This window comes from Brachyistius frenatus, unplaced genomic scaffold (genome assembly GCF_029030835.1).
Source record: "Brachyistius frenatus isolate BFR_SWC_R1_liver_20210118 unplaced genomic scaffold, ASM2903083v1 Contig_28, whole genome shotgun sequence".
Classification (NCBI taxonomy): domain Eukaryota; kingdom Metazoa; phylum Chordata; class Actinopteri; family Embiotocidae; genus Brachyistius; species Brachyistius frenatus.
In genome coordinates this window covers 3,750,206-3,775,271 of record NW_027210627.1, presented here as the reverse complement: position 1 = coordinate 3,775,271, position 25,066 = coordinate 3,750,206, and the positions used below count along the sequence as shown (strand labels likewise).

General features: G+C 37.8%; 1 protein-coding gene and 1 non-coding gene across 2 annotated transcripts in view; one reads left to right on the top strand and one right to left on the bottom strand.

Moving 5' to 3' along the window:
* Nucleotides 1-72, top strand: trnam-cau (transfer RNA methionine (anticodon CAU)). The gene has a single exon. It is a non-coding gene; the product is annotated as a tRNA-Met (tRNA).
* Nucleotides 73-5,108: 5,036 nt separating this feature from the next.
* LOC138620992 (polycystin-1-like protein 2) overlaps nucleotides 5,109-25,066 on the bottom strand; it is a 28,803-nt gene continuing 8,845 nt past the window's right edge. Inside the window, exons 11-29 of the mRNA XM_069698706.1 lie at nucleotides 24,070-24,248; nucleotides 23,573-23,719; nucleotides 22,474-22,673; nucleotides 22,108-22,364; nucleotides 21,689-21,875; nucleotides 21,370-21,583; nucleotides 20,555-20,795; nucleotides 20,233-20,329; nucleotides 20,020-20,151; nucleotides 19,548-19,733; nucleotides 17,061-17,385; nucleotides 16,703-16,836; nucleotides 16,388-16,515; nucleotides 13,844-14,004; nucleotides 13,437-13,647; nucleotides 11,996-12,097; nucleotides 11,738-11,869; nucleotides 9,302-9,366; nucleotides 5,109-5,193 (exon numbers count right to left, since the gene is read on the bottom strand). Of these exons, the coding sequence (XP_069554807.1) occupies nucleotides 5,109-5,193; nucleotides 9,302-9,366; nucleotides 11,738-11,869; nucleotides 11,996-12,097; nucleotides 13,437-13,647; nucleotides 13,844-14,004; nucleotides 16,388-16,515; nucleotides 16,703-16,836; nucleotides 17,061-17,385; nucleotides 19,548-19,733; nucleotides 20,020-20,151; nucleotides 20,233-20,329; nucleotides 20,555-20,795; nucleotides 21,370-21,583; nucleotides 21,689-21,875; nucleotides 22,108-22,364; nucleotides 22,474-22,673; nucleotides 23,573-23,719; nucleotides 24,070-24,248 (3,183 nt within the window). The remainder of the gene's footprint in view (nucleotides 5,194-9,301; nucleotides 9,367-11,737; nucleotides 11,870-11,995; nucleotides 12,098-13,436; nucleotides 13,648-13,843; nucleotides 14,005-16,387; nucleotides 16,516-16,702; nucleotides 16,837-17,060; nucleotides 17,386-19,547; nucleotides 19,734-20,019; nucleotides 20,152-20,232; nucleotides 20,330-20,554; nucleotides 20,796-21,369; nucleotides 21,584-21,688; nucleotides 21,876-22,107; nucleotides 22,365-22,473; nucleotides 22,674-23,572; nucleotides 23,720-24,069; nucleotides 24,249-25,066) is intronic.

Genomic DNA, 25,066 nt, shown 5'->3' with positions numbered 1-25,066 from the left:
AGCAGAGTGGCGCAGCGGAAGCGTGCTGGGCCCATAACCCAGAGGTCGATGGATCGAAACCATCCTCTGCTATGTAAAAAATGTCCCCTTGTGGATTAATAAAGTAACTACCTAACCTAACAAGGATTTTAGAAAATACCGTGATACAGATTTCTGGTCATACAACTTTTTACTGTTTTACAGAACAGAGTCACGTTATTGTCCTATTTATGTTAAGTGTGCAGTGCTGCTTAGAGGAAAAACAGTAACAGTTTTCCTTTAAGTGTCCACTATAACGTGATAATCAGTTTATTTCTGAAATGCACATTCATTCAAGGTTTTGCTGATTATAATCTTTGTAAATGCTGCTTTGATGCTTCTGTTGCATCCTCTGTTTGAGAAAACATATTGCTGTCATTCCTAGAAGTATAATTGAAAACAAATCAAATTATATAGAAAATTGACACTTCAGACTGTTGTCCTTGCAGAGTGAGGTTCAGAAACAATAAATACAGCCTCTGGCTTTACACTTACAGTATATCGTCAAGAGTCTACGCTTCAGTTTCACTCTTTATGCAGTGGAAGAATACAGTTTAAGTCTATTTAGCAAAGAAAGCTAACTTCAGCTGTTTATTTACTGGTACGCAAACTGTCCAAAACAACTGACTCATACCAGAAGACACTGTGATTAAAATAAATTAAGTATTTATCTTAAAAAGTTCAATGTTGGAAAACTAAATGTATGTTACACACACAGTTTTTGAATGAGGTGCAGCCAACAGTTTATCAGAGACAGCCTCTTGCAACCGAAACACAAAAAGCACTTTCCTATAAGAGTGTACTTTAAATCTTTCTCTTGTAAAAAATCTGGGCTTTCAATTTAATTCCTTCTCACAAATTTTTGAATATTAATTCATACAGCTGGACTAATCCTCCATACTTGGAAAACAAAACAAAAAAACAAAATTGGTATGTTCTCAATGGCAGCATGGTTGGTTTCCAACAAAACCAATCCCTGCACAGGGGTTTAATTGTCACATTGTGCGCAGGCATCCAATCAAAACGGTCTGACAGCTGCAATGGCTTATCCCTCTCATGTAATGAGATGTTTGTTTTGTTTTGTTCGCAGTGTCCTTATTTCAGCGTTAGCTGATTGAGATCTACTCCTGGATTAGATGGAGAAATTAATCCATTCCAAATAAACTGAAAAGTATCAGGACCCTGAAAGCACAGGGCTCCACCACAATTAAGTATTGTTAAATGTTAATGAACATAGGCAATATTTCTGAAAAATCCCTCAATGGCTGAGCTCACGGATAATGATAGAATAAATGTAATCACTTGTCTGAAAACAACCATTATTCAAGATCCTTTCCTCTGCTGCCATCATTTATTTGAAGATATAAGCAGTGGGTGTATTGGGGACAGAAATTCAGCCTTGGATTTACAAACCAACACTCTTCTGCACACGCCACATGTGTGGCACACGGAGAGGGCCAGTTGAAGTAGAGATAACGTTACTTCGGTTGACGACAACTACACTTGTTACATCACTACAAGCGCAAAAAAAGCAATGAAAGCAATCAAGATTAAGTTATCAATAAACAGAGGTCGACCCCAAACATCAAACTTTTTGTAATAGCAGAGTTAACAGGTTTGGGAGTGGTAGAGCAAGGGGCTGCTGTCTGTTAGTTATTCAATTGCAGATGGAATTGTTCTCTCAGGTGGCGAAAAATATAGAAAATTATAAATGCCAAAACAGATTTTTTTTTTTTTTTTTTCTGGTCCAATGGTACACCACTGATAATTAGAAACTTTAATTTAAAAGTAATGTCTCCTTTCCACCTGCAGAGTATATAACATGTTATTTCTAACTGATTGAATCAACTCTCTAAAAAGCCACACAGTTAAGTGATTTGTTGCCACTTGCACCCCCATTATGAAAACCAAGTGTTGTCATTGAAATAATGGTTTAGCTTGCAGCCATGTTAAGATATACAACTTACAGTTTATGTCTAAAGTCTGTCTTAAGTGATTACACTTATTTATATTGTATATTCATTTCTTTTGTTTTTTAGAATCAATTAATATTCAAAATAAAATTTCTGTTCAGTTTACTGTATTTTTCATCATCCATGGTACTTTTCTGATCACTGAAGGGAGAGCGAGACTATACAACTGTGGTCACGAAAGGCAACTTCAGGTGAAGAGCACATCGATTTTCTTCATTCCGTCATTTCAGGTATGATGTATAGGCAGCTGGATTGACAAAAAATAGAATCGGGCTTCAAGTCTACCGTTATTATTCTCTGTGAAATAGAGCTGAGCAGAATAGAAATACTGAGAACTGAATTGTTTAAGTGTAACATGATAAAACATGACACTGTAGCAAAAGGAGAAAACACAGCTACTGTATATACCAACATCAGCAGTTATAGAAAAAGAGTACCTTCTTTTGTTTACATTTAAACTATTTACATATTGATTTTTGGCACCCCTTAATTTCCACCAATGTACTGATACTACAGATAAACAGCAATGCAAGCACTCACACATGTTACCTGGTGGCACTAAAAGCCGCAAAATTAAAAACAATAATACTCTTTCCAATAACATTTGCAAATCTATATAACTAAATATGACAACAAGAAGCACAGACGTTCAGCCAACATATTCAGCCAACACTGGACAAAGCATGGATGCACTGTGAACATTTACTGGGGGAGGGGGGTGTACCTTCAGACAGACATTTTTGTAAGCACTAATGCAGAACGTGACAAATTCATAGATTGAATTAAAAAAGATAACACAAAGTAATGTTTTGTAAAAATTACTGGGATTCATGTCATGGACACACTGCAGTATGCAGATTCACACTCTTGACTGTTAACGCAAGTAAAAGCAGTTTCATCAGCACAGAAAGAAAGTAAAATGGATATTCTACCATCACTCCTTCTACTTACATCTCTAATTGTGTCCACTGAGATGAGAGTTAAACACTGTTCAGATAATTACATCAAAAGTTTAAACGTGACTCCAGGCAAGATGAAGCAATTGGCTGGAGTCTTGTCAGAGTAATAAAAGGGCAATAAACAAATAAATACATAATCACATACCAGTTATTTGAGGTTGTAAATTGAAAAACTAGTTTGGCTGAGACACTGGAAAATAAGACACAGCATGAAAGCAGGAGGCACACATGAATAGAGGAAGGGCTGAAAGGAAAAAAAAAAAAAAAGAAAATGCCAAGAAGACAGCAGGACAGAAAACGGGTTCGATTTAGTGACAAACACAGTTACTAAAAAGATTGGCAATCAAGTTGAGAACACAAGGTGAATAACAATTTATCTGTAAAGGGTTTATATGTATTAAAACTCAAAATGGACAATGAAACATACAAAACTCTGAAGTCAAGCACCGTTCTAGCACGTATGAGATCAGGGGTATTTTATCTGAGCCTTATTCAAACTACAGATGTGGGTGACACGTTGTTATCAAGGCAGGTACATCGATGATATAAAAACGCACATGTTAACAACAGCATATTTTGCTGCCTGATAACTTCACCGAGGAATTAGTTGTCAATTATCGGTCTGGGATTTTGTTGCTGACAGACGATGCAACTAGTCCTTGTTTTATTCTATTGCATAATTTATTGACACACACCAGTTATTGAACGACAAACTATGCATGGTCACATTTCATCTTGTTTGTGTAACATTAAACAGTCTGTTTTTTTTTTTTAGGTATTTCAACAAAAGGAAATAATATTTAGCAGACTAAGTCAGATAAGTCTTTTTTTTTTTAAGTTTTCTTTAATTTATTTAATATTAAACGCTTTGGGCTCCCATATGAAGGGATACTCCAATGATTCCCTGAACTTTTCAATGCATGAATGTCCTGTGTGACCTTTAATGATAATGTAAAAACTACTGAAGTGAGACCACAGTAACTGACACAAGGTGATGAGGTTAAATTCACTGTTTTCTTGGGTCCCAATCATTGCTGGAAAAAAAAAGGGGAGGTGATGAGCACTACACTTTATTAAGATTAAATGAAGTAACTTCATAACTGGTCAAAACTCAGTGAAGATTTGAATCAGACTTTTGATGTCTAATTAACGGCTTTAAATGTTTACATGAAAACAGATTTGCAAATTTGCAAATTAATCTCCACAGTATTTGCAGGAGCTTCCAATTTTGAAAAAAATTCCCATGGCTTGTCTGTAATATAGGCGCTAAATAGAGGCTCTGTTGAAAGTCTTACAACACAAATTAAGCTAATCCAAACCAAATTTGTTTTAACAACAAAAGTAACCACTCATTTAAAGTCAGCAAGGCTATTCGACATCTCTCATCAAAACATGCCATTTGACTCAGAAAACTGCAAAACCAAAGTGACGGGGTTTATGGGAAATGTGGTCTTGTGAGAATTAAGCTATCAATCATTGCACCCTTTCAGTTGTAGAAGATGGCACTGTTTTTGTGTGCAGTTTGTTGAATAAATATGGTTCAAAAAGCATTCAAAGCACTTATTCTTCACACAAGATGAAACCTCTGTTTCCTATATTGTAAAACGATATGCCCCTTGAGACCATGGTTCTTTAGAAAACAGACACTGCAAAATCAAGTTGGTTTTTTTTACCATAAATATCACACACACAAAAAAGTCAAATCCTGGGGGACTTTCATACAGGAGCAGAAAACCACAGATTCAGGGATCATAAACTCATGACAACACCTGGACTTCAATCAACAGCACGGTACCACCAACCAAACATATGAATGAGCATTAAATAGAGATAAATATGAGCCAGAGTGTGTGTGCCTCAATCAGCAAATCCATTAAATATCTAATTGTCAACACAGGGGAAAAAAAATCAAATTGCACTCACCATTAGACATTGTCATAACAAACAGGTGGTCTTGTGTTGTGGTTGAGTGGCAGCCATGATGTCCAGGGCTCTTGTTCTCTCCGTGTTTGTATCGACAGATGCAGGTTACAGCTTCCAGTCCACACTGATGTTTAAAAAAAAAAAGAAAAAAAAAAGCTAAATCTACCCAGCTTTTTATTGAAACTCCTCTACTGTTTCCCAAACGACCGGACAGGGTTTTGTTTTAAAGAATTAGTCATCTGGAGCCCTCTTGGAGTTGCCTGCTAATGCCAACGGTAGCCTCTCTCCCCAGTCTGTGACTACCAGCATCGTGTCTACACCTTCATGAGACCTAATAACATATGCTGAAGTAGCCGCGTTAGGTTCACAGTCACTTTAGTTTCCAGTTTTTTGTTGTTGTTTTGTTTGTTTGTGAGTCTCCAAACTCCGACGTTTGTAAAGTAAATACTAATCTATTGTGATCAGCCCAAGCGGCTCATGATTCGCTAGTAAAAGTTGCGCTCCAGCTAACAGGAAGAGGAAGTTGGGTCAAAGATTAAATGCGGCGCCCATTGGACGAATCAGATCACCTGTGTTGACTTTGTTTTTCACTCTAAAAAAAATAATCGGTTTAATTAGGGCTCGAGCACCGACGGTGCGAAAGCCCTATTGTTTTTTTTTTTATAATTATTTTTTTTTTTACAAATAATAAAATCATAAATCGCAGTTTTCACACAGTCAAATTAAAAACATAAATAAACCTATTTAAACCTAAACCTATATCTACCTCAGTGTTAGGAAGGATACCTTAGAAATGTTAAAGGTTACAGATTGCTAGTTACCCTGTTAAAAATGTTATAAGTAATGTGATTATTTCAATTATTTCATTAAAGTAATGTAACTTATTACATTTTATTGTTTCTAACAAATGTTTTAAACTGGTCAATACACCAGAAAAGTCCTTAAACATAAATTTAAACTAGGCACCAAATTGAATTTAGTCTTGAACAAACAAATAACTTTATTTTATGTGCAGTTACACTAACTTAGTTGTGGATGTTTCCTCTGGTTCTCTACTGCCGAGTGTTCCTGTGTCCATGCTGTTCTTTTGTGTCTCTGCTCACGTCAACAGGTCGAGGCAGACAGCCACCAACTTCTAGGCCTGGCTCTGTTGGAGATTTCTTCCTTTTAAAGGTTTTTTTTTTCTTGCCCGTTATCACCATCATTATCGACACTTTCTCATTTGGGAATTGTTGAATTGTGGAGTTTTCCTCTCTATGATACTGTAAGATCTCTACCTTACTGAAAGTCATTTAATGCTATGTGAAGACATTTTGACTGAAATTGAATTGAATATGTTTCCCACAAACATGTTTTGCAGGAAGAGAAGGGAGATGAGTTGTTGGGGAAGAAAAGGGAGTAGTAAAAGGGGATAGAACACTATGTGCCTTTTCTCAAAGAAAGTCTATTGGACTAAATGAGTCCATTGGAGTATGATGACAGCCTCATGCAGCCTATGTCATTTCTGGAGCATTTATGGTATCAGTATGAATAGATGTCCTTGAATAGATGTCATGGTGTTGCCTCAATGAGGGAGAGATCTTCTCCTGCCATTAGCGAGACAGCCGACCCAGGTATCACATGTCATTCCTCTCCTAAAACATCTGAGAGAGAAAACAAGAGAGAATGTGATTAGTTTGAAGTAAAAATATGTGGATACTTTTAATTAGTGGATTTGGCTACGTGAGTCACTCCTATTTTTTTTTAGCAAGCAAATAAAAACAAGTTGAGCAGACTTGCACAATATAATAAGCTCTCAGTGACTTTTAAAGTGGTTCTGTCATTGGATGGCATCTTCCCCAAAAAGTTCATATCAAACTTTTTTCCCCGCCACAAGTGCTCCAGTTAACAATAAGTTTTGCAAATGTTAAGTGGGGGTTAACCTGAAAGCAGCAGACCACATAAACACCCAGAAGAGGACTGTCGAGTGCTGAAGCATGCATCATTAGCACTGTTCAGGGACTGTTCGTTAGGAGCAGAGAAGAGCAGTCACAACAGTAATGTTTTGCGGAGAGGGTTGTTTTGTTTAGTTTGGACAGTGTCCTTTGGGGGATATTTACAATAATAATATGTATCTCATTGTATAGTAGCATAAAAGTCTATTTGTGCTTCCAACTTTTGTAGCAGTTTGGGAAGGGCTCTTTTTTGTTTCAACATTACTTCGCCGCCACACACACACACACACACACACACACACACACACACACACACACACACACACACACACAAATCCATCAAGAAAGAAATGGCTGTCAGGCTTTGGTCTGTAGAGGAACGTGATTGTACTGCACAGAGCCCTGACCTCAACCCTGTCCAATACGCACATGAATATAAAAGCCAGCTGTCTGCGGTTTATCTCACCTCTGTGGTGTGCTTGTGGATGAGCTTCATACTAGTGGAGCGGAGCCTGTAATTGCAGCAGATTAAGAGCCTTGATTTCAGAGTGACATATCTGCCATCTGCCATGATAACTGCAATGATAACTGCATTTATTTCAGTGTAAACAATCTGTTCATTAAGTCTGTGAAAAGTAACCTTATACATTAAACATATGGCTCTCCCTAAACATAGGAGCTTACTCAGTAAACATAACCTGCACAGTATGACAAATACAATTTAAAAGCCGTGTCTGTTTTGGAGATATTACATGAACAACGTTGAGTATCACAAATGTACCTATGAGATGGTATCATGAAGAGAAAAACTGCCTGGATAAGGTTAACCATGCCGCAACAAGGAGGTGTCAGTTACATTTTACATTCATGCACTCATATGACATTAGTTTTCAAATGGTAAAAAATGCATCAAATCAGCCATGACGGTAAAAGTTATAATTAATGAGTTTCCATGCAGGTGAGATTCCTTTTTTTTAATTTTTTTTTTTAGTTTGGTTATTGTATTTCTATAGTATACAGTATGGTTTACAACTTTAATGGTTGAGTCTCATATTCCTGTGCTGGGTAGGATGAGGGATTCACAGGAGAGCGATGTCTATGTCCATAATCATTCTGTATTTACTATACAGTGCACTTCATGTCCTGTCTGACATTTTGTTTGAGTGTCCCAACTGTCATTATCATCCGTCATATAGTGCACTAAAAAAATAAAAATTAAAAAAAAATCCAGCAATAACATGAAAATAGTAGCATCAAAAGACTTTAGAAAATAGGCCAATTATACCAAGGCAGTGAATCTCAATATACTGATCACTGTTGTGTGTCCAATATACAGTTAGTAGTGAATGAGTGAAGGGGGTGATTTCAGACACAGCAGTTGCTTTATCTTGATTTTTTACTGTTCATTTTCTTTACACCAAATCAGAGCTGTATTAAGACACTGCTGAATAAGTAGAACAACCAATGATCCTACTTTACATTAAAAGTGTTCAACTGGTGGCATGCTTTTATTTTTGTGAAGCAGAAACCAAACAGACATCACGTTTGTCACTGTTGTTGCATTGATCGTGGTTATTTCTCAGAAATTCTATTTCAGTTCAACTTTAGCACTTTGTCAACAATGGATCATCTGTAATTTTGCGAGGCAAAAGCAGAAAGAGAACAATCAGTAACAGTAAGCTTTTAGATGACAGGCTTCGGGCAACACGTTGCACACCTCATATATTTTTATTACAAATAAAGAGTCACCCTCATCACTTTACATGTATTTATTTACACAGATACTTTAAATAGATGCATTTGTTCATAATAGCATGCATCATAACAAACCTTGCACGTATATCTATTTCTACTGTTTATGCTTTTATTTTACAAAATGCTTAAAATTTACACATACCACATCTACTTTTAGATAAAGCGGTTGATGTGTAAAACATTTTATGACAAGTAATTCTCAGGGTGTTATATAAGTATTTTGTTTTGTATCCAACTTTTTAGGTCTCAATTTTCCTACTCATGGAGGTTTTATCAGCTCATATCCATTGATAATTTACCAGAACATTTTTGTTGTGACCCTCTATGCAAATATTATGATTTAATGTATACACTTTGAAGGGAATTTTCTTTTTGTGCATTCTGAGTAACATCTTTGGGAGCAAAACATTAGATTTGTAAATAAATAATTCTCTTAGACTTATTCACCTCAACAAACAGTAGAATTCTCAATGTGAAATTTATCCCAACAAATTCCCAGTGCAGCGCAGAGCAGAGAAGAATGAAAATAAACAAATGAACTTGTGAATGATATTGAATACAAAAACAGTCAAATTTGACACAATACAAAATAAAGTTGTGCCACTACAGCTTTGCGGAGTCTTCAAATGTCCGAAAGGTGTTGACATCAACTGGAGAAGTGTCAGAGATATCCCAGCTGTTATTGAGGGCCAAGCCGCCATTCACATCAGACCCCGGGGTGTCTTCTGTGTTTTTATACTTGATCCCAAAAAGACCGCAGATTTTCTTCAGCATCAGATCAACAATCTCCTCATCCTCTGAGGGCTAAGAGAGGAGAGATTCAAAATCAGTTTAAGAGAGACAAGAAATATGTGAGAGATGCTTTTGACACTTCTAAGGACATTCATCTCATTTACCACATACTTATCTCCGAGGCAATGTGAAACAGACATGTGAAACTCTAGCAGTGCAGCTCAATAACTGCAGATAACTGGAGTACCATGCTACTCTGACGGCTGTCCTCCGTGGTGACCATTGTGTTGTGTGTCTGATTCTGCTAATTGTTATTCTGCTGTGTTATTGAATGTGCGTGAGAGGAATCATGGCCCTGTTTGCAAAACACCTTTGGTGCAAAATAAGTATTCATCCAAAACTACGGCAGTTAAACAGCACCAAGTATCTTTCAACTGTGATTTAAAGCTCTGCAAACCCTCAAAAGTGTTTTTAATTAAACTGCCAGATTACAGAGTAAACTCACTGCATTTACAAAAAATGACAAAGGTAACAAAAGTGTTTTAGACAGGAGCAACAAAACTAACGGGAGTTACATGGTCAGGGTCTAAAGGTGAGGAGGAGCTATCCGGCTAACATCACTGCACAAACTGTCAATCAACTGAGCTTCAAATACCTTGTACTTTTATTATCATCATTACTCAGCCGAGCCAATTCCCTACGCTGCTGCTTGTATTAGTTTTACCACACACTTTAACTGAAGACAAGAACTCTAAGAAGTTTTCCTTTTCCTCAATGAAATGTCAATCATTCCTCCCTGCCCGAAAAAGGACACATGCATTTATCCTTACAGAACATATGGAATGTCACAGTGGAAAAAATGTTGTGTTGTAAAAATGTAAATGCTCACTATCACATTCATGGCTGATATTACATTTGCATGTCATTAATTAAAATGCCTCCCTGCTGCCTCCCGGCTTACTTACCCCTGACCCTTTGCTGAAGGAATAGCTTGTGGATTCAGAGCGCGTATGGACCCTCTTGACAGGGGCAATGTTGTTGCTAAAACAAATTTACGAAATGACAATTTCGGCAGCATAGGTGCTTTCAGATGGCTGTTTCCTGACAGCATCAACGCTACATCCAATCCCATCAGCATGTGCACCGTGGTCTAATTCAGGGAATTTTGATACTTGTTATCAATGATGAAGGCGGCAGTCATAGTAATGCTGCTGAAAATAAACAAATCGTTTCTATGGAGACTTTTGTAAATTCGATATACGTAAGAATATGATAGCTTTCATGTTCTCGCACTCTGTAGGCCGACATGACAAAAGCTTTCGCCTTCTCTGTCTTTATATTGTATAACTGCCAGCAATGAATTAGGAATTATTACAACCTTAGTCTTACAAACTCTCTCTGGTGCAGCATTGCAACACTTTGTGTGTCTTAACTTTACTGCCACGACACCACATGCGTTTGAGTTACTTTCAAAACAATAAACATGTAGCATTTCTGTGGCCTACAGCTTAATCCTATAGGAGGACAATGGAGCCTGATTTATATTCACTTGACACCCGAATGACATATAAGTACTACCTGCACTATTGTGGCCTGAAAGGTATGCAAAACCAACATTTGAAACTCAAAATAGTTCAAATATACCATATCCATTCGAAGGTCCATAGCCAGATAGTAAGAAACCGCTTTGTTCTTCTTTCATTGAAAGACTGAAAGTGGCAGCTGCTCATTGTCTGAAATTCCCTAAAGATTTTTTTTTTTTTATCTGATGGTCGGCCTCCTCCAAAGTTAACAGCAGCTGCCACACAACAGAAAATACAGATAAGCGGGAGTAGAAAAATAAATTTGCCAAGGACAGACCGACAGTGTTGACATTGCGCAGCTTTTATGTTGGCTTTTTGTTGTCCTCCTCAGTGATGAACCAGTGGTGAATCCTAATAGCTTCAAATATAGGGGTTCTTTTTCAGAATAACTTTACAGAAAAAAATAAACACATGTAAGATTTATGATAACATAACTTAAAATGTAAACTGGGTTGTTATTGTGTCAGCCGTAATTGCTCATGACAGAGATGCGTTGCGACCGAGCAGCTAAACGCTTTTGGTGGAAAAAACTAACAGAGGTAATTGAAAGACACAAAATCAGTGGCTCAGATTATTTACACTGTGAAACTGAAGCTTTTTGGGTGGAAAATGTCAGGTTTCTACCTCGGGCACCAGGAGCAAATGCTTAGAGGGCACAATTACAGTTTGCGATTCAACCCGGGGCAAATCTCTGAAGCTGGTACAAGCATTTCAGAATACCATTCTTCACATTCATCATCATATTTGTCACAATTAAGTAAAAAACGTAACCATTTAAAAAAAAAATTAAAACAAAAGAAAGAAAAGACAAGACTGAATTTGATTATTTTCTAAAAGTGATGATTTGTGAAAAATATTACCTTGTGGTATAACTGCTCCTCGTTGAAAGCCACGAGGATCACTGAAATGAGGAGATTGAGCACCACAAATGTCATCAACACAATGCAGGAACCAAAGAGGAGTCCCCCAAGCAGAGGGGTGTTGTCCAGGACCTAGAAAATAGCAAATGTGTCAGTGCTAGTATGCCCCTTATATCACAACAGAAAAATCTGGACTGCATTATTAACATTATATATTACAAAAACTTGAATCTTTGAGCAGGGGAACATATCACTCACCTCAGCATAGTTAAAAATGCCTATCTGCAAGCTGATGATGGTCAGGAGAGCATCCATTAAAGTTCTATAAGACGATATCTTCCAGCCATAAATCACGTTGCACTAGAAACGTTATACACATGAATCAGTAGGGGAACCACTGAAATCATTTCTGTCTATCACATCTTTCAGCTTTGATCAAACTTATCATTTCGGACATAATGGACTGAGGTTGCTTCCTTAGTATTAAATGCACTTCATTAGTATATGCCATTTAAACCACTGAGAATACATACTGTAATAGATTAAATTAGAAGATTAAAATTCATGACTATATTACAGACAACCTCCCAGCAGAATGGTGATCATCATGGTGCAATAACCCATCCATCCATTATCTATACCCGCTTTTATCCTGAACAGGGTCACGGGGGGATGGAGCCTATCCCAGCTCACTTTGGGAAAAGGCAGGGTACACCCTGGACAGGTCACCAGGGTATCACAGGGCACACACATAGAGACAGACAGAAACAAAGACCACTAAGGGAAAAATTTTTAGAATCACCAATGAACCTGACATGCATCTCTTTGGATGGTGGGAGGAAGCCAGAGTACCCGGAGAGAACCCATGCAGGCACGGGGAGAACATGCAAACTCCACATAGAAAGGCCCAGGCCTGAGATCGAACCCTGAACATTTTCACCGTGGGGCGACAGTGCTAACCACATCACTGCTGCCCCATTATTTAACCCCAATATACCCAATAAACAATTAAGATCAGTTTTATTGGTGTGTTTTTTTGCAGTGAAAAGAGAAGCACTGAGTTTAAATTAAATATTGATATTTAATCAAATTTATAATATATTTTGTCGATCGGGTTTGAAAATATATTGATCTTTAAAATAAGAATATTGATCTTTAAAATGAGAATTTCAATTTCTTAAGAAAAGATGAAAAGATTCAGACTTTTCACACTGTCCAGTGCTGTAAATATAATTTTAAATGGATAAAGAGGTTCTGCTGGGAAGAATGGGATAAAGTGCCCAAGTCCAGGTGTTCAAAGAGGTAGAAAATATTCTAAAAACCTATTTTGTCATGGGTTACTGAATGTTAATTATTGAAAAAAAAAAGAAGTATTTTTTTCACATTTAAAATCAAATCTATAACTGAAAATAGTGTGCAAAAATGTAAGGGCTTTGAATACTTTCTGAAGCAGTTGTACATAGCTCTAACAATTATATTAAAAAAATTATTATCTCTGAGTATTCCTTGGCTTAATATTAATTATAATTCAATTCAATTAAATCCATAGTTGTGTTTTAAGGCTCAGTTACCTTTTAAAAAGAAAATATCCCCCATTATTGTACTATTTAAGTTACGATAACTCAGGAAATAGCAGTGATTTGACTGAATATTCCTAGATAATAAGGTGAAGGTCTTGATAGAAGGGCAAAACACTCACAGCAATGGAATACGCCACCAGCATGATCACAATGATCACAAGAAAACTGAAAATGTCTGTCCAGGCCCGCTGCAGGGTGGCTATGATCATGTTCATCTTGGGGTTTAGTCTGAACAGGTGCCACAGTTTGACAGTTGCCAGCAGGACTAGGAAAGCAATTAGATACTGAAGCGTTGAGTCGGCTGTGGCTGTCTCGTAAAAACTGGCAAATCTACAAAGACAATAAAGATGTGTTATCATAAGTAGAAAAAGTACCTTCAAACAAAACTACTACGATTACAGAAGGAGAATATATATATATATATATATATATATATATATATATATATATATATATATATATATATATATATATATTTAAAAAAAAAAGCTTTCAATTAAATGCTGTAGATAAAACAAAGTCTTACTGGTCTTTGTGGTTTTGGTAGTTGGTTATATCACGGTTACTGAGCAGAGTCCTCCTGATAAAGACAGCCACAGCGCTCCAGCTCAGGAGGATGATAATCAGTTCCAGGAGGTTCCACTTGTTCTTGAAGTAAACCCACCGCTGCTGCTTCATTAATTTGCCCTTTCCAGGAAAAGAAATGAGAGAAAACTGTAACGCAACAAGAGCCAGTTTATGCGCATGTAGCAAGACATCCTCTTCAGCACATAGAGAATCAGGTCGTCTGGAAGTTTGTTTCTCATGCAAATTAATAACACTTGTACATATCATTGATGTATACGCCTTGCTTATATAGTTCATCTGCAAACTCTCTGCCTTTCTTTAGTTACTCATGTTGTCTAACAATATAAACTTGAATAAGTATCTGTGTAACCGATATCAACAAGTGTTCAACTTTAGTCATGATGGACAAATAATTAATTTATATTCTTAGCTGTATCAAAATGAATAATTAGCCGTATTCTTAAAGAACAAATTGTCCCTGTTTTCAGAGCGGGCTCAGTGAGTGGTCATCTGACACTTGACCCCTCCTCCGGCCCGGACATTCATAAAAACTGTAAACCTCAGGCTTTTTCTCTTCTTCTGATTAAACGTAATATTTATCATTAGTCGCTCTTTATTTAAATTAATCTCACACTTTCCGATCATATTAGAGTTACCACGCACTGCATTTTTATTAACCCCAAGTAAACTTTAAAGCAAGTGAAGAACGCATACTTTTAATTGCGACTAATTGAGTTTAATTATCGCCTCCAACCGACAACGCCGTTGTTTTGTTCTTTCTCTCATAAAAAGTATTTTTGATAATCTAGTCAGGATAGATCCAGTCATCTCTCAATCCAGACAAAACTCAGAAGATCCTTTTTGCCAAAGCTGACAGCTGTTGCATCACTGCACCCTGGTCATCGGTCCTACACAAGACCCAACAGTACCAGCAGAAGAAGCCTGGACGGGACGCCAGCTACGGGAGTGAACACCCACAGCACGACACCAAACTCCAGGGCCCTGACATCTGCACGGAGGTCCGCAGGAAAGAGGCTTGTCTGAACGACTGGGACCTCCCTCCACTAAAGATGGGACCACCTCCAGTAGAGATGGGACCACCCTCCAGTAGGCAGAATCCATCTGAGTACTTTGATCCATTGGGTTGATGTCTGATAGCTGATTTATCCAATTACGTCAGAAACTAGCTCCGTTTTTAATAACTTAGCTATCATTCGTTCCCACCGTCACTATATTTTAGAAATCCTGTTCATCACATCCATGATCCAGGATCCAGCCCCTAGCGGCCCTCGGTGGTATTGCACTTTAAGACACTTTCACATTGGCCTCATTTTTCAAACCTGAGGAGGAGTCAAATTTTATATCGAGTCAATAAGGAAAATGTTTGTGGCATTGTGAGATTATATGCTACGGTACAAAGAGCAGAAACATGCAAAGACTACAACAACAGTCAAACGGTTCCCCGTGTGGAATAAATAAACAAAAATGAGATGCAGCGCAAACTCTGCCAGGGAAAGCCTGCATATCACAAGTCTACCACAGCTACGCACATTTGAAAGCGAAACACCTAGCAAATGGTCTATCCACAGAGCAACAATCAATGGTTAGCTTTGCAGAGGTAAGTTTGAGGTTGGATGTTCAGAACACACAACGGCCTACATCCCAAAGACGATAGCTAACGACATGTTATACCATCAGCTTCAGCGTCAAAGTTTGATGGCATTTGTTGAGCCAGAGCTTACAGCTTGAGTGAGTCTCCTTCTCACGGTTACGTGCGAGTATCAAATAGTATTTTTGTTTAAATTAGCCCTTACTAGCACCTCAGTTATATCACCAAAACAGCCTTAATGTGCAACAAGGAAGGACACACAAAGGCACCTAATTGCCTCAGAAATTATAGTTAATGGAGGCCACATAGGATCATAAACCAAAATTGGCCCTTAAGAGTGGAATAACATTAAGATATGAGTCAGCGCTGCACCAAAAAAGAAAAAAAGAAAACATGGAAGGAAACTACAAATGACAGAAGATTAATGTTATTAGATCGAACAACTTCAACATTGTCTTTAAGACACGACCACTTGACCTTTCCTTTTGAAAAATAATAAAAGAGTGGAGATGAACATGGTGTGAAAGCTGCTCTGAATCAGCTGTAAATTTCTTTTATATTTACAGACAAATTTGTTGGTGAAAGTTTGATTTGCTAAACCTACGGGCTCCATCAGCTATTAAAATCTCCAGGCAACCTTTTGATGTTAATAATCCACTTGTTCGATTGATTCCTGGTCATAAGATCATGTTCTGGGAAAACTTGTTCAGGAAACCAAAAATGAATATAACCAGCCCTGCCACGCTCGTAACGTGACTCTGATGTCGTGAGGACCTCCTTGAATCCAGAAACCTTTCATTTAATGAAGGAAATGAAACGGATGTCTGGACTGAAAAGAACCAAGCAATCGATGAGCCTTTACTTGCATTCTGTGGTAGTCACAGTAGTGTTTACCTGCAGGAACATGTAATAGAGGATGAAAAGCAAATAAATTATCTCAGCAGCCATAACAAAGATGTAGAGACCCCCAGTTGACTGGTAAAGACGAATACTCTGCAGCTCACTGTGGAACTGAAGTGCTCCTGTAAAATCCAAAAGAAAATTGTATTTAAAAACACAGAGTCTGGCATGATCACATTCATAAAACGGATTCAGTTTGAAGGTAATAAAAAGTCACAAAATCTGATGTCACTATATCCGGCAGAAAACTATTGTTTACAAATCTGTAAGTGGATTCTGATTAAAATCATCAGGGGAAGCACTCCTCACCTACAGCTGTAGTCTCCAACAGGAGTGTGACAATACAGAAGAGGTTCACATTTGCATTATAAACGGTGAACTCGACAAAGATGGCCCTCGTGTACACATCCAGCCATTTATTCCTGAACAGATACTCCAGGTTGCTGCAGATGAAGAACAGAGGAATATTTTAACTGTAGGGCTGTGATGTCTATTTTTTTTCTTTTAATTGTTACACTTATGTAAATTCTGGATATTTTCATGGCTTCTATAAATTGAAGGAAAAATGAAACAACTTAGCCCACTGAGAATAATTTGAACTCTCAGATGACAGAATAAATTTGGTCCTTATACTGAAACATTCATTCCAGTTTGCTCACAAACATACCTGCTCGCATTCTGTAAGTTCGGGCCGAGCTCCACGACAAAGCCTCCTCCCCTATAGAGCACCATTTTACCCCAGAAAGGATAAGCCCTGAGCCGAGCCTGCGTCTGGTACCTCCACGGACTGGAGGTAGAGACATTATCCCCCGCAGAGTGGTTCCAGCCGGGTTCGTAGGAGCCCATGTCCTCCGTCTCCCATGAGTATGGAGCATGACAGTCTGACAACAGCTTGAGCATGGAGCCGGCGATCTGACAGGAGTTCTTCTGCACTCTCAGCTGACGGAGACGGGCGTTACCCACCAGCTTGGAGTTTCCATCCGTGATAAATCCTTGAACACAGCATTTTAAGGTTAAAGCATTTTTACAGACGCTATACTTTTTTTGTAATAGTAGCCTATGTGTTCCGCATACATTTCTTAACTGTCTTGCCATGTTAACTTTTCTCTGGAGCCACAACCCGTGACTGTTATTGTCACACTGTACAGCTCAAATGACACTTTTCTATCGCGCGGTATGGCTCATCTCGATTCTAGTTGTATTTTTTTGGGTTTTCAATCAGGTAAAAGTTGAGGATATCACTTGGTACTTTTTTCATAATACCACTTCCATCAAGGTTCCAAGTGAGCTGAGCTGATATTAAATGGTGAAAAGACTGTACGACACTGATTGTTTAGAGAGAACAATCACTGAAATATCACTGAGACATTGGGTCTGCACATTTTTGTCTTTGATAGCTAAGCTACTCTTTGATCACTGGACTATTCAATCCCCTGATTGGTTGCCGATGAAAGGATAAAGCAATTGCATGTGGCACGTTGAAGATGATGTGACGGTAGTTTCCGGTGGCGACGTGTGGACGACCAGCAACATGGATAGGGAACTATCTGCAGTGGAAAATCAATTCAGAAAAGTACCTGGTACGAGAAATTAGTTAAGGAACAAGGAATCTCTGCTCTGTTTTGTCCACTGAAAACTCCAATAAAGTTAATTCAAACAAAACGACATGTCCTTTGTGATGATGAAGAAAAAAACAAAGTCACTTGTTCTTTTTCTTTTCTGCAATAAAGTTTAGCTAAAGCCACAAGTTGTAAATATACTTCTGTAAAATACTTCTGCAATAACATTAAAACAAGCCCGAAACAGTTTATGATGGGTTTGACAGCCACCACAAGGATATCAAACTATGGAGATGCTCAGACTGCAAGACAGCGACCACAATTTCTGTCAGGCCTGAATAATCCATATTTGATGTGACCCCCGTCAAATATTGTTATACTGGTGACTGTTTTCACACTGATCACTGTTTTTTATGTCTTATATTTATTACTTTTCAGCCTGGTCCTGAGAAACGCCATCTTGTTTCACTTTTTTGTGTATTAATATGAATATGGTTGGAATGACAATTAAATTAAACTTGAACAAATTGTGACCATTTCCATGTTAAAATCAAGCTTAATATGAGCAGCATCAGCCTGTCTGTAGACATTTAAAGCTGCAAAGTCTACACAATCATTTAACAAGTACGTTTTCAAAAGCTTTAGTAGATTGTAAGAGTTCACAACATTCCATAAAAGTAATCTGAAAACATAAATTGCCCACAAAGTTGACTTGTGTTTGTGTCTGTACGTGTACTTGCCTACCTATCTTTGTCAGGACCAGTTTTAGTTTTAGACCATTGGAGTGTGGACATTTTAACATTGTGGACGTATTGGCTGGTCCTTACTTTCAAAGGGCTTTCTGAGGGTGACTTCTTTTTTTAGGGTTAATTATGGATTAGGGTGTGGTTAAGGGTTGAGGTTAGTCACTTATTTGTAGTGGGCGGGGTGAGCATAATAGACTATGGAATGCATTATTTCAGTTAATTTCCCCACAAAGATAGCTGTACAAATGTGTGTGTGTAAAATCATTATGTCTGTGTGTAAATACAGTTATGCTTCTAAGTTTAAATGCATGAGCCAACATGAAGGCAATTCACAAAATCAGCACAAATCAAAATCCTTGTGAGATCCTAAAACGATCCTAAAAAAAAGGCACAAGAGATGACAAAAGTGCTCTGCTCCCCAGCTGTGAAGTCAAGTGCTGTTTAATTCCACAGCAAAAGAGTGAAAAGTCTGCTTTTCTGGACAGCAAGGTTTGAAACAGCTTTTATACCAACAAACTTTTGGCACAAAAACAATATCAAAGTTGCTTTGACACAAAGCTCTTTAAATCTACTTAAGTGTTCTGCTTCACTAAATAAAGCAACTCATCAATTGTAAATGCGCTAACAATGAGGAACAAAGAGATTTTGGCAAAATGTTTCCACCTGTGTGAGTAGTACAAAATGTGTAGTATATTGGGTCTATAAATTAAATAGAGATGAGGCTGATGAGCATTTCTACATTTACCTTAAATTGTGTTTTGTTTTGGTTCCTTGAAACATCAGGTCAAGTGTGCGCCAGAGGTCCTGTCTTATCTAAAAGAAAGAATATTTTCGGGGATGCACTTTTACCTGGATAAACTCCAAAGAGGTTACTGAGCAGAGATGTGTTGGCCCAAGTGAACACATCACCGAGGCTCATGCTGTTTGCAATCTGTCCACTGAAGCTTTCCCTGATGTGTTGGTTCAGGAGAAAAGCATTGGGATCTCTCTGGCCGTACGCCGCCAGCAGCAACATCCACATGAACCCTATGTAGGCTGAAACACACACCAACAATACAAACATATCCGTTATAGCGCTCATAATTTAACAGTGCAGTAACAATGGAAAAAGAACAATTCAATAGAAAAATAAGGGTTTGTCATACAGAGTCAGGTCCGACTTTAGAATTTGTCAACTTGCACCTGTTTATGTCTCACATGAAAATACCGAATCAGACTCTTTTCTGTAAATCTCATACTTATTGCGAATTTTCCTCGCACTGTTATTAATACGAGTCCTTTCTGAAATGACCGGTTATATCAAAAAAGTGAGCCCACTCACTCAAAATCTCTTTGAGTAGTGCAAAGGCTTTCTGCTCCATAATTATATTCCGTCTCATCTTCTTGATGTCTGCAGGAGGAGGTGGCTCGTAGAGACTTCCGTCACGTCTCATTATTTGTTGTTCCTTACAATCTCCTATGGGAGAAGTTATTAGTTTGAACTTTTCCTATTATTTGAGAAAGAAAGGGTATTTCTGAGTAATTTATTCTTTACCCATATTTTTGTCATTTCCTTGAAATTCCACATTTCTTAAATCTTCCTCGTCGACTTTCTTTAAAACAAGTGCAAAGAAGACTGCGAGACCGAGCACCTGTATCAAGAGGCATTCACACAAGTGAACACAAACAGTTCAAGTAAATATCTAGCACATGCTCATGAAGAATTATATCTATAAGAAAGTTTAAATTATGAGAAAACTATAAAACTGAGCTATTTAGAACATACAATGGCTATGCTGGAAGTCCTAAGGCACAGGTGAGATATAGGAGGTCACTGTAAAGGTATGTGGGTGGAGGGAAAATGTTCTTCTCCTCACCTTCAATGGCTGAATGAGGAGGACACTCTGAAAGAAGGAGACAATCATGGATACCAACCAGCTTATGGAGCGTTCCTTCCCAAATTTCAACCCATAAAGCATCGTGTAATATCCCGACACACAACTGGTCGCGATCACGAGCAGCCAGCCAAAAAAAATGAACCACCAGGGAAGCCCTCCGTGACAGCACACCCTTTTTTTCTGACTTTCCTTATTATCAGTGCAGTCTGCAGGACTTGACCTGTAATGTGAAGTGAAACAAGACAAAAAAGAAGAAAAGAAAAGTACAATTACTATATTTTATTTGAAAATTATGAATCTAAATGGCATTTAAAATGTAATTTTAGAGTGAAATTTTTAAAAATGTCAAATATTCTTTTAAAATGACTGCCAGTCATTTTAGTGCACAAATGAAACCAATTCGCAATGACTTGACACTAAATGTAATAAAAAATAATCTCAGAATGAAAATTTGGAAACTAGTGTCAAATTTACAATGTCAATTAAAGTTGTGGGCAAAGACCATTTAAGTCACAAACAACGACTATTGGCAGCTGCATTCTTATCTTAAAAGTCAAAGTGCGCTAAAACTAACAGCCACAAACATTATGGTAACGTGTGTAACTAACAAATAAAGAGAGAAAAATAAATATATACAAGGAAAAAGATAAACCTATCAGAACTTCATTCTTCAAAGGATTATCAAATAACTTCCACCGCTTTAACATACTCTGAGACCCAAAACAGATACACCCACTTTTTATATAACATACAAATCCAGCACTGTGGTGAGTTTTAATGAGTGATTCTTGTACTTTGTGTTGGTGAGTTCATCTTGGTTGACACAGCTGGATGTGAGCAGCTGATCTTCCAGATAGTCCTTCATCCCCTGGACTTGCTGCAGAGCCCGGCAGTAGCTGTACGGGGTGGGGAAGCAGGACGGCTCCAGCAGATTTAACTCTTTGTCAATGTCACACAGCTGCCTGTACAGATACTGGGTTTTGTTGCTCTTCTTTTGAATCCCCTGCACTGTGGATGCAGGTCCAATTTGTTATCAGTGGCAGTTCTTAAGAATTAAGTCACATGTTGTGGTGTATTCAGACAGAAGATAAAGTTATCAACAGCAGAACCCACCTGAAAGCTGAGCTGGAGTTTTTGTCTGGACGCTGTCACTGGTTTTGTGATTCTGTTTGATGAAGTCTTCCACCACAGAGAGCATGGCGTTGATATCAATTTGTTGTCCAGAACCGAACTCAGACTCTGTGCACGGGATGTTGCTTTGTACAGTTTTAGAGAGTGAACGGGCAATTCGTGTGATATCCTGTTAGAGAAAATGTTCAAACACAAAAGTGTTTGTCAAAATACAATATATAAAATTGTAACATGCAGCATATGAATTTCAGATTGATTATTTGCTTATCCATCACTTTTCTCAACATATATAAGGAGTTTGGTACTCCGTCAAACTTTAGTGTATACTTAAATCCTAACCCCTCCAGTATTCAGTATTCAGTGCAACTCTTAAATTGGTACCAACAACATCTAGCGCCTACCTGAATGATAATGTCCAAAGTGGCATTGACATTCATGTTGGTGGTAGCCGTCTGCGAGGAAACAGTCTGCGACGAAACGGTTTGCAAAGTTCTCTGCTGTTTGATTGTATTTCTTTTTTTAATTTTATGCTGGCAGCAGGACATTTTTCGAGGACGAGTGTTTCTAAAGATACTAACTATGAGGATATTCACTGGGATCATAATAAGGGAACTCTGAACTCCAATCATGAACTGCTGCCACGTGAACTCAAAGTGACCTGAAAACAGAGACAGAGTGCAATTAATAAGAACTATCCTTTTTTTTTGTTTTTGTTTTTAAGAGTAAATTGAAGTGTAATGAAAAGTGTAATGAAAAGGTGGTGTTACCCAGGTCCAAGGTCTGCTCGGAGGGATCCGTGGGGATCCCGTAAAACATGATGCTAGTCAGCATGGTGCAGAGCAGCAGGGAGAAACAGCAGGACACTCTTTGAACGCAGGTAAAGGTGCTGCTCGGTGGTCGACTGATCACGGAGAACCAGAGGTGTCCGTCACTGAAATCCTTTGCTGTCTTCATGAAGAACAAATTACTGGAAGATTAAAGCAACACTGTGAAATAAAAACATCTTAAAACCTGCATAAACTGATAACTAGTTATGGATTAAGATCATATTTTTATTTCTGTAAAGTTTAAGTGTAGCTCCGTAGCTGTTTCACATTTGAGAGTTTTTAAAAAAAAGCCATAAATCCTCAGTAACACAGTTTTTTATAAAACTCAGTGTGCAGGCCAAACACTCAACTGAAAGCATTTGTTTCAATTTCCCTTCACTTCTGAAATTCAGTTGGATTTAGATAAATTATAAATTGGTCTGTAACCAGATATAAAACACTACTGTAGCCGCTTAGCTCAGTATTTATTTTGCATTTTCTAGTAACACGTTTGAATTTAAATTTTAGATTGTCTTCTGGAAATCTGGATAAAAAAGAGGAAAATACACCTTCTAGCTTAAGTGTTGCTCCTTGTCAGTGTTTCTATTTCATTTTTGTCCTTGACAATAAATATGTAAAATACATTTTAGGCAGCCTGCATTAAGGTTTCTTAATTCTGGTATGCTTTTAAATCATACTTCATTTAATTATCATTTTGTCTATTGTCATGAGAAGGAATGCATAAGTTTTCTATTTTTCAAAAGCTGCCAGTTTTACACCTGTAGCTGGGAGGGTTGAAAACATCCTGCCTGCTCTGTTTTTTTTTTTTTTAAATGTTATGATTCAAAAATCAAGTTTAATTTGGTATCAGTAAACTATACATTCTCCAAACTGAAATCCAAACTAGCGATTTCATCTCATTTGCATTTAATCTGTGCTCTCGTCATTCAAATTAAAATGAAAACCCACAGCCTGGGTTTCACATTCAGCCTTTACACTTAAACATCGCGCTTGTGTGTGTAATTTTGCCACTTAAAGTACCACCATACTTCTACTTTACCTGAATCTCTTCAGCTCCACCTCGGTTGAAACAGGAAAAACTTGATCAAGGGAGCAATCATCCATGTCTATTGCCAGCCAGGAATTGCATAGAAAATGCCATTTCTGTTCCGTCTCTAAATCTTGCACCATGATATTGCCTACATACCTGAGGAAAAGCAAATAATATATATGTGAGATTTAAAATGACCCGTGTATAACTAAAAATACTTTAATTCACGTCAGAAAGTCCTGAAGATGAATCCCAGTTGACCGAACAAAAAGTCAGCCAAGACACTGATAACTAAATTGATACTGACAGCAACGTTCTCCTGAAAAGAACAAAGGTAATCATCGCTGACTAATCATCGCTGACTGTGAGCCAATTCGTACTGCACCCATACCCTGGTCACTTGCTGTGGTCTCTAGATCTTAACTACAGTATGTTTCTGAGGAACAAAATACATTCATTTTCTTTCCTTTTTGATTGCCTCCTCCAACATTTCTGTGTTTTCCTACCAGTTGGGATGACTCCCCGTGTTGTTGTGCCACAGCCTGACGCTCTGCAGGTCTCCCAAGGAGAAGGGCGTTGTAAGCAGGAACAGATCCACGGCACCTCTCTCAAATGCAGGTTTCTTTGCATCTGACAGGTGGTGGGGCTCACTGTTTGCTTCTGCACCCAGCAGTGTTACTGTTACCTATAAAACAGTTCAATACTCTACATGTTACAAAAGGAAAATCCAATTATGAACCAAAAGCAGTTCCATACAGGGAATGGTAGGCCAGGTTGGGTGCTGGTTTAAACAGAATGAACATTTAGCTTTATGAAATGCCAGCAGCAAAGTTAAAGACACTGTATGTGATGTATGGACAAATAATCAACCTTCCAATAGGCCAATCAGAGTAATTGCTAAAAATGCCAATATGATGCAATGGCACACACAGTTAAACAACAATTTTTCAATGTGAAAAAAGCCACGTATGAAAACATCTTTTACAAAAGGTGTCAAAACTAAATGAACAAGACACATTTGATTTACAGTAGTTACCAGTAAAAACAACCTGTCCAAATTAGCACCAAATACATGTATTTTTTTTTTTTTTTTTTTTTTTAAAGAAACAGTAATAATAGCAGTTTTCTTTGGCCACATGTAGTAGTAGCAGAACATACTGCATTATGAACTAGGTTGTTGTGGCTAATGTGTTTGTAACAATAGCATTTATCTGAAGCCCTCTTTTGCACCTCCTTACAAAAACACTCATTTTTATAAGTTCTATTTTAAACTCCACATCAACCCCTGATAGAAATGCATTGTCCTTCAGCTGTTAAATGCAGCACTGTGTTCAACAGCTAGTGAGACATAAATTAAATGGTTGCTGAAAACCAGCATGGGTGGCATAATGTTTGTCTAACATAAACCATGCAGAATTGTAGAAATACTCGTGTGAGGACGAGTTGTGAGCAGTGAAGCAAATAGACGAGTAGCTGATAAAAAAAAAAAAAAAAAGCCATCTG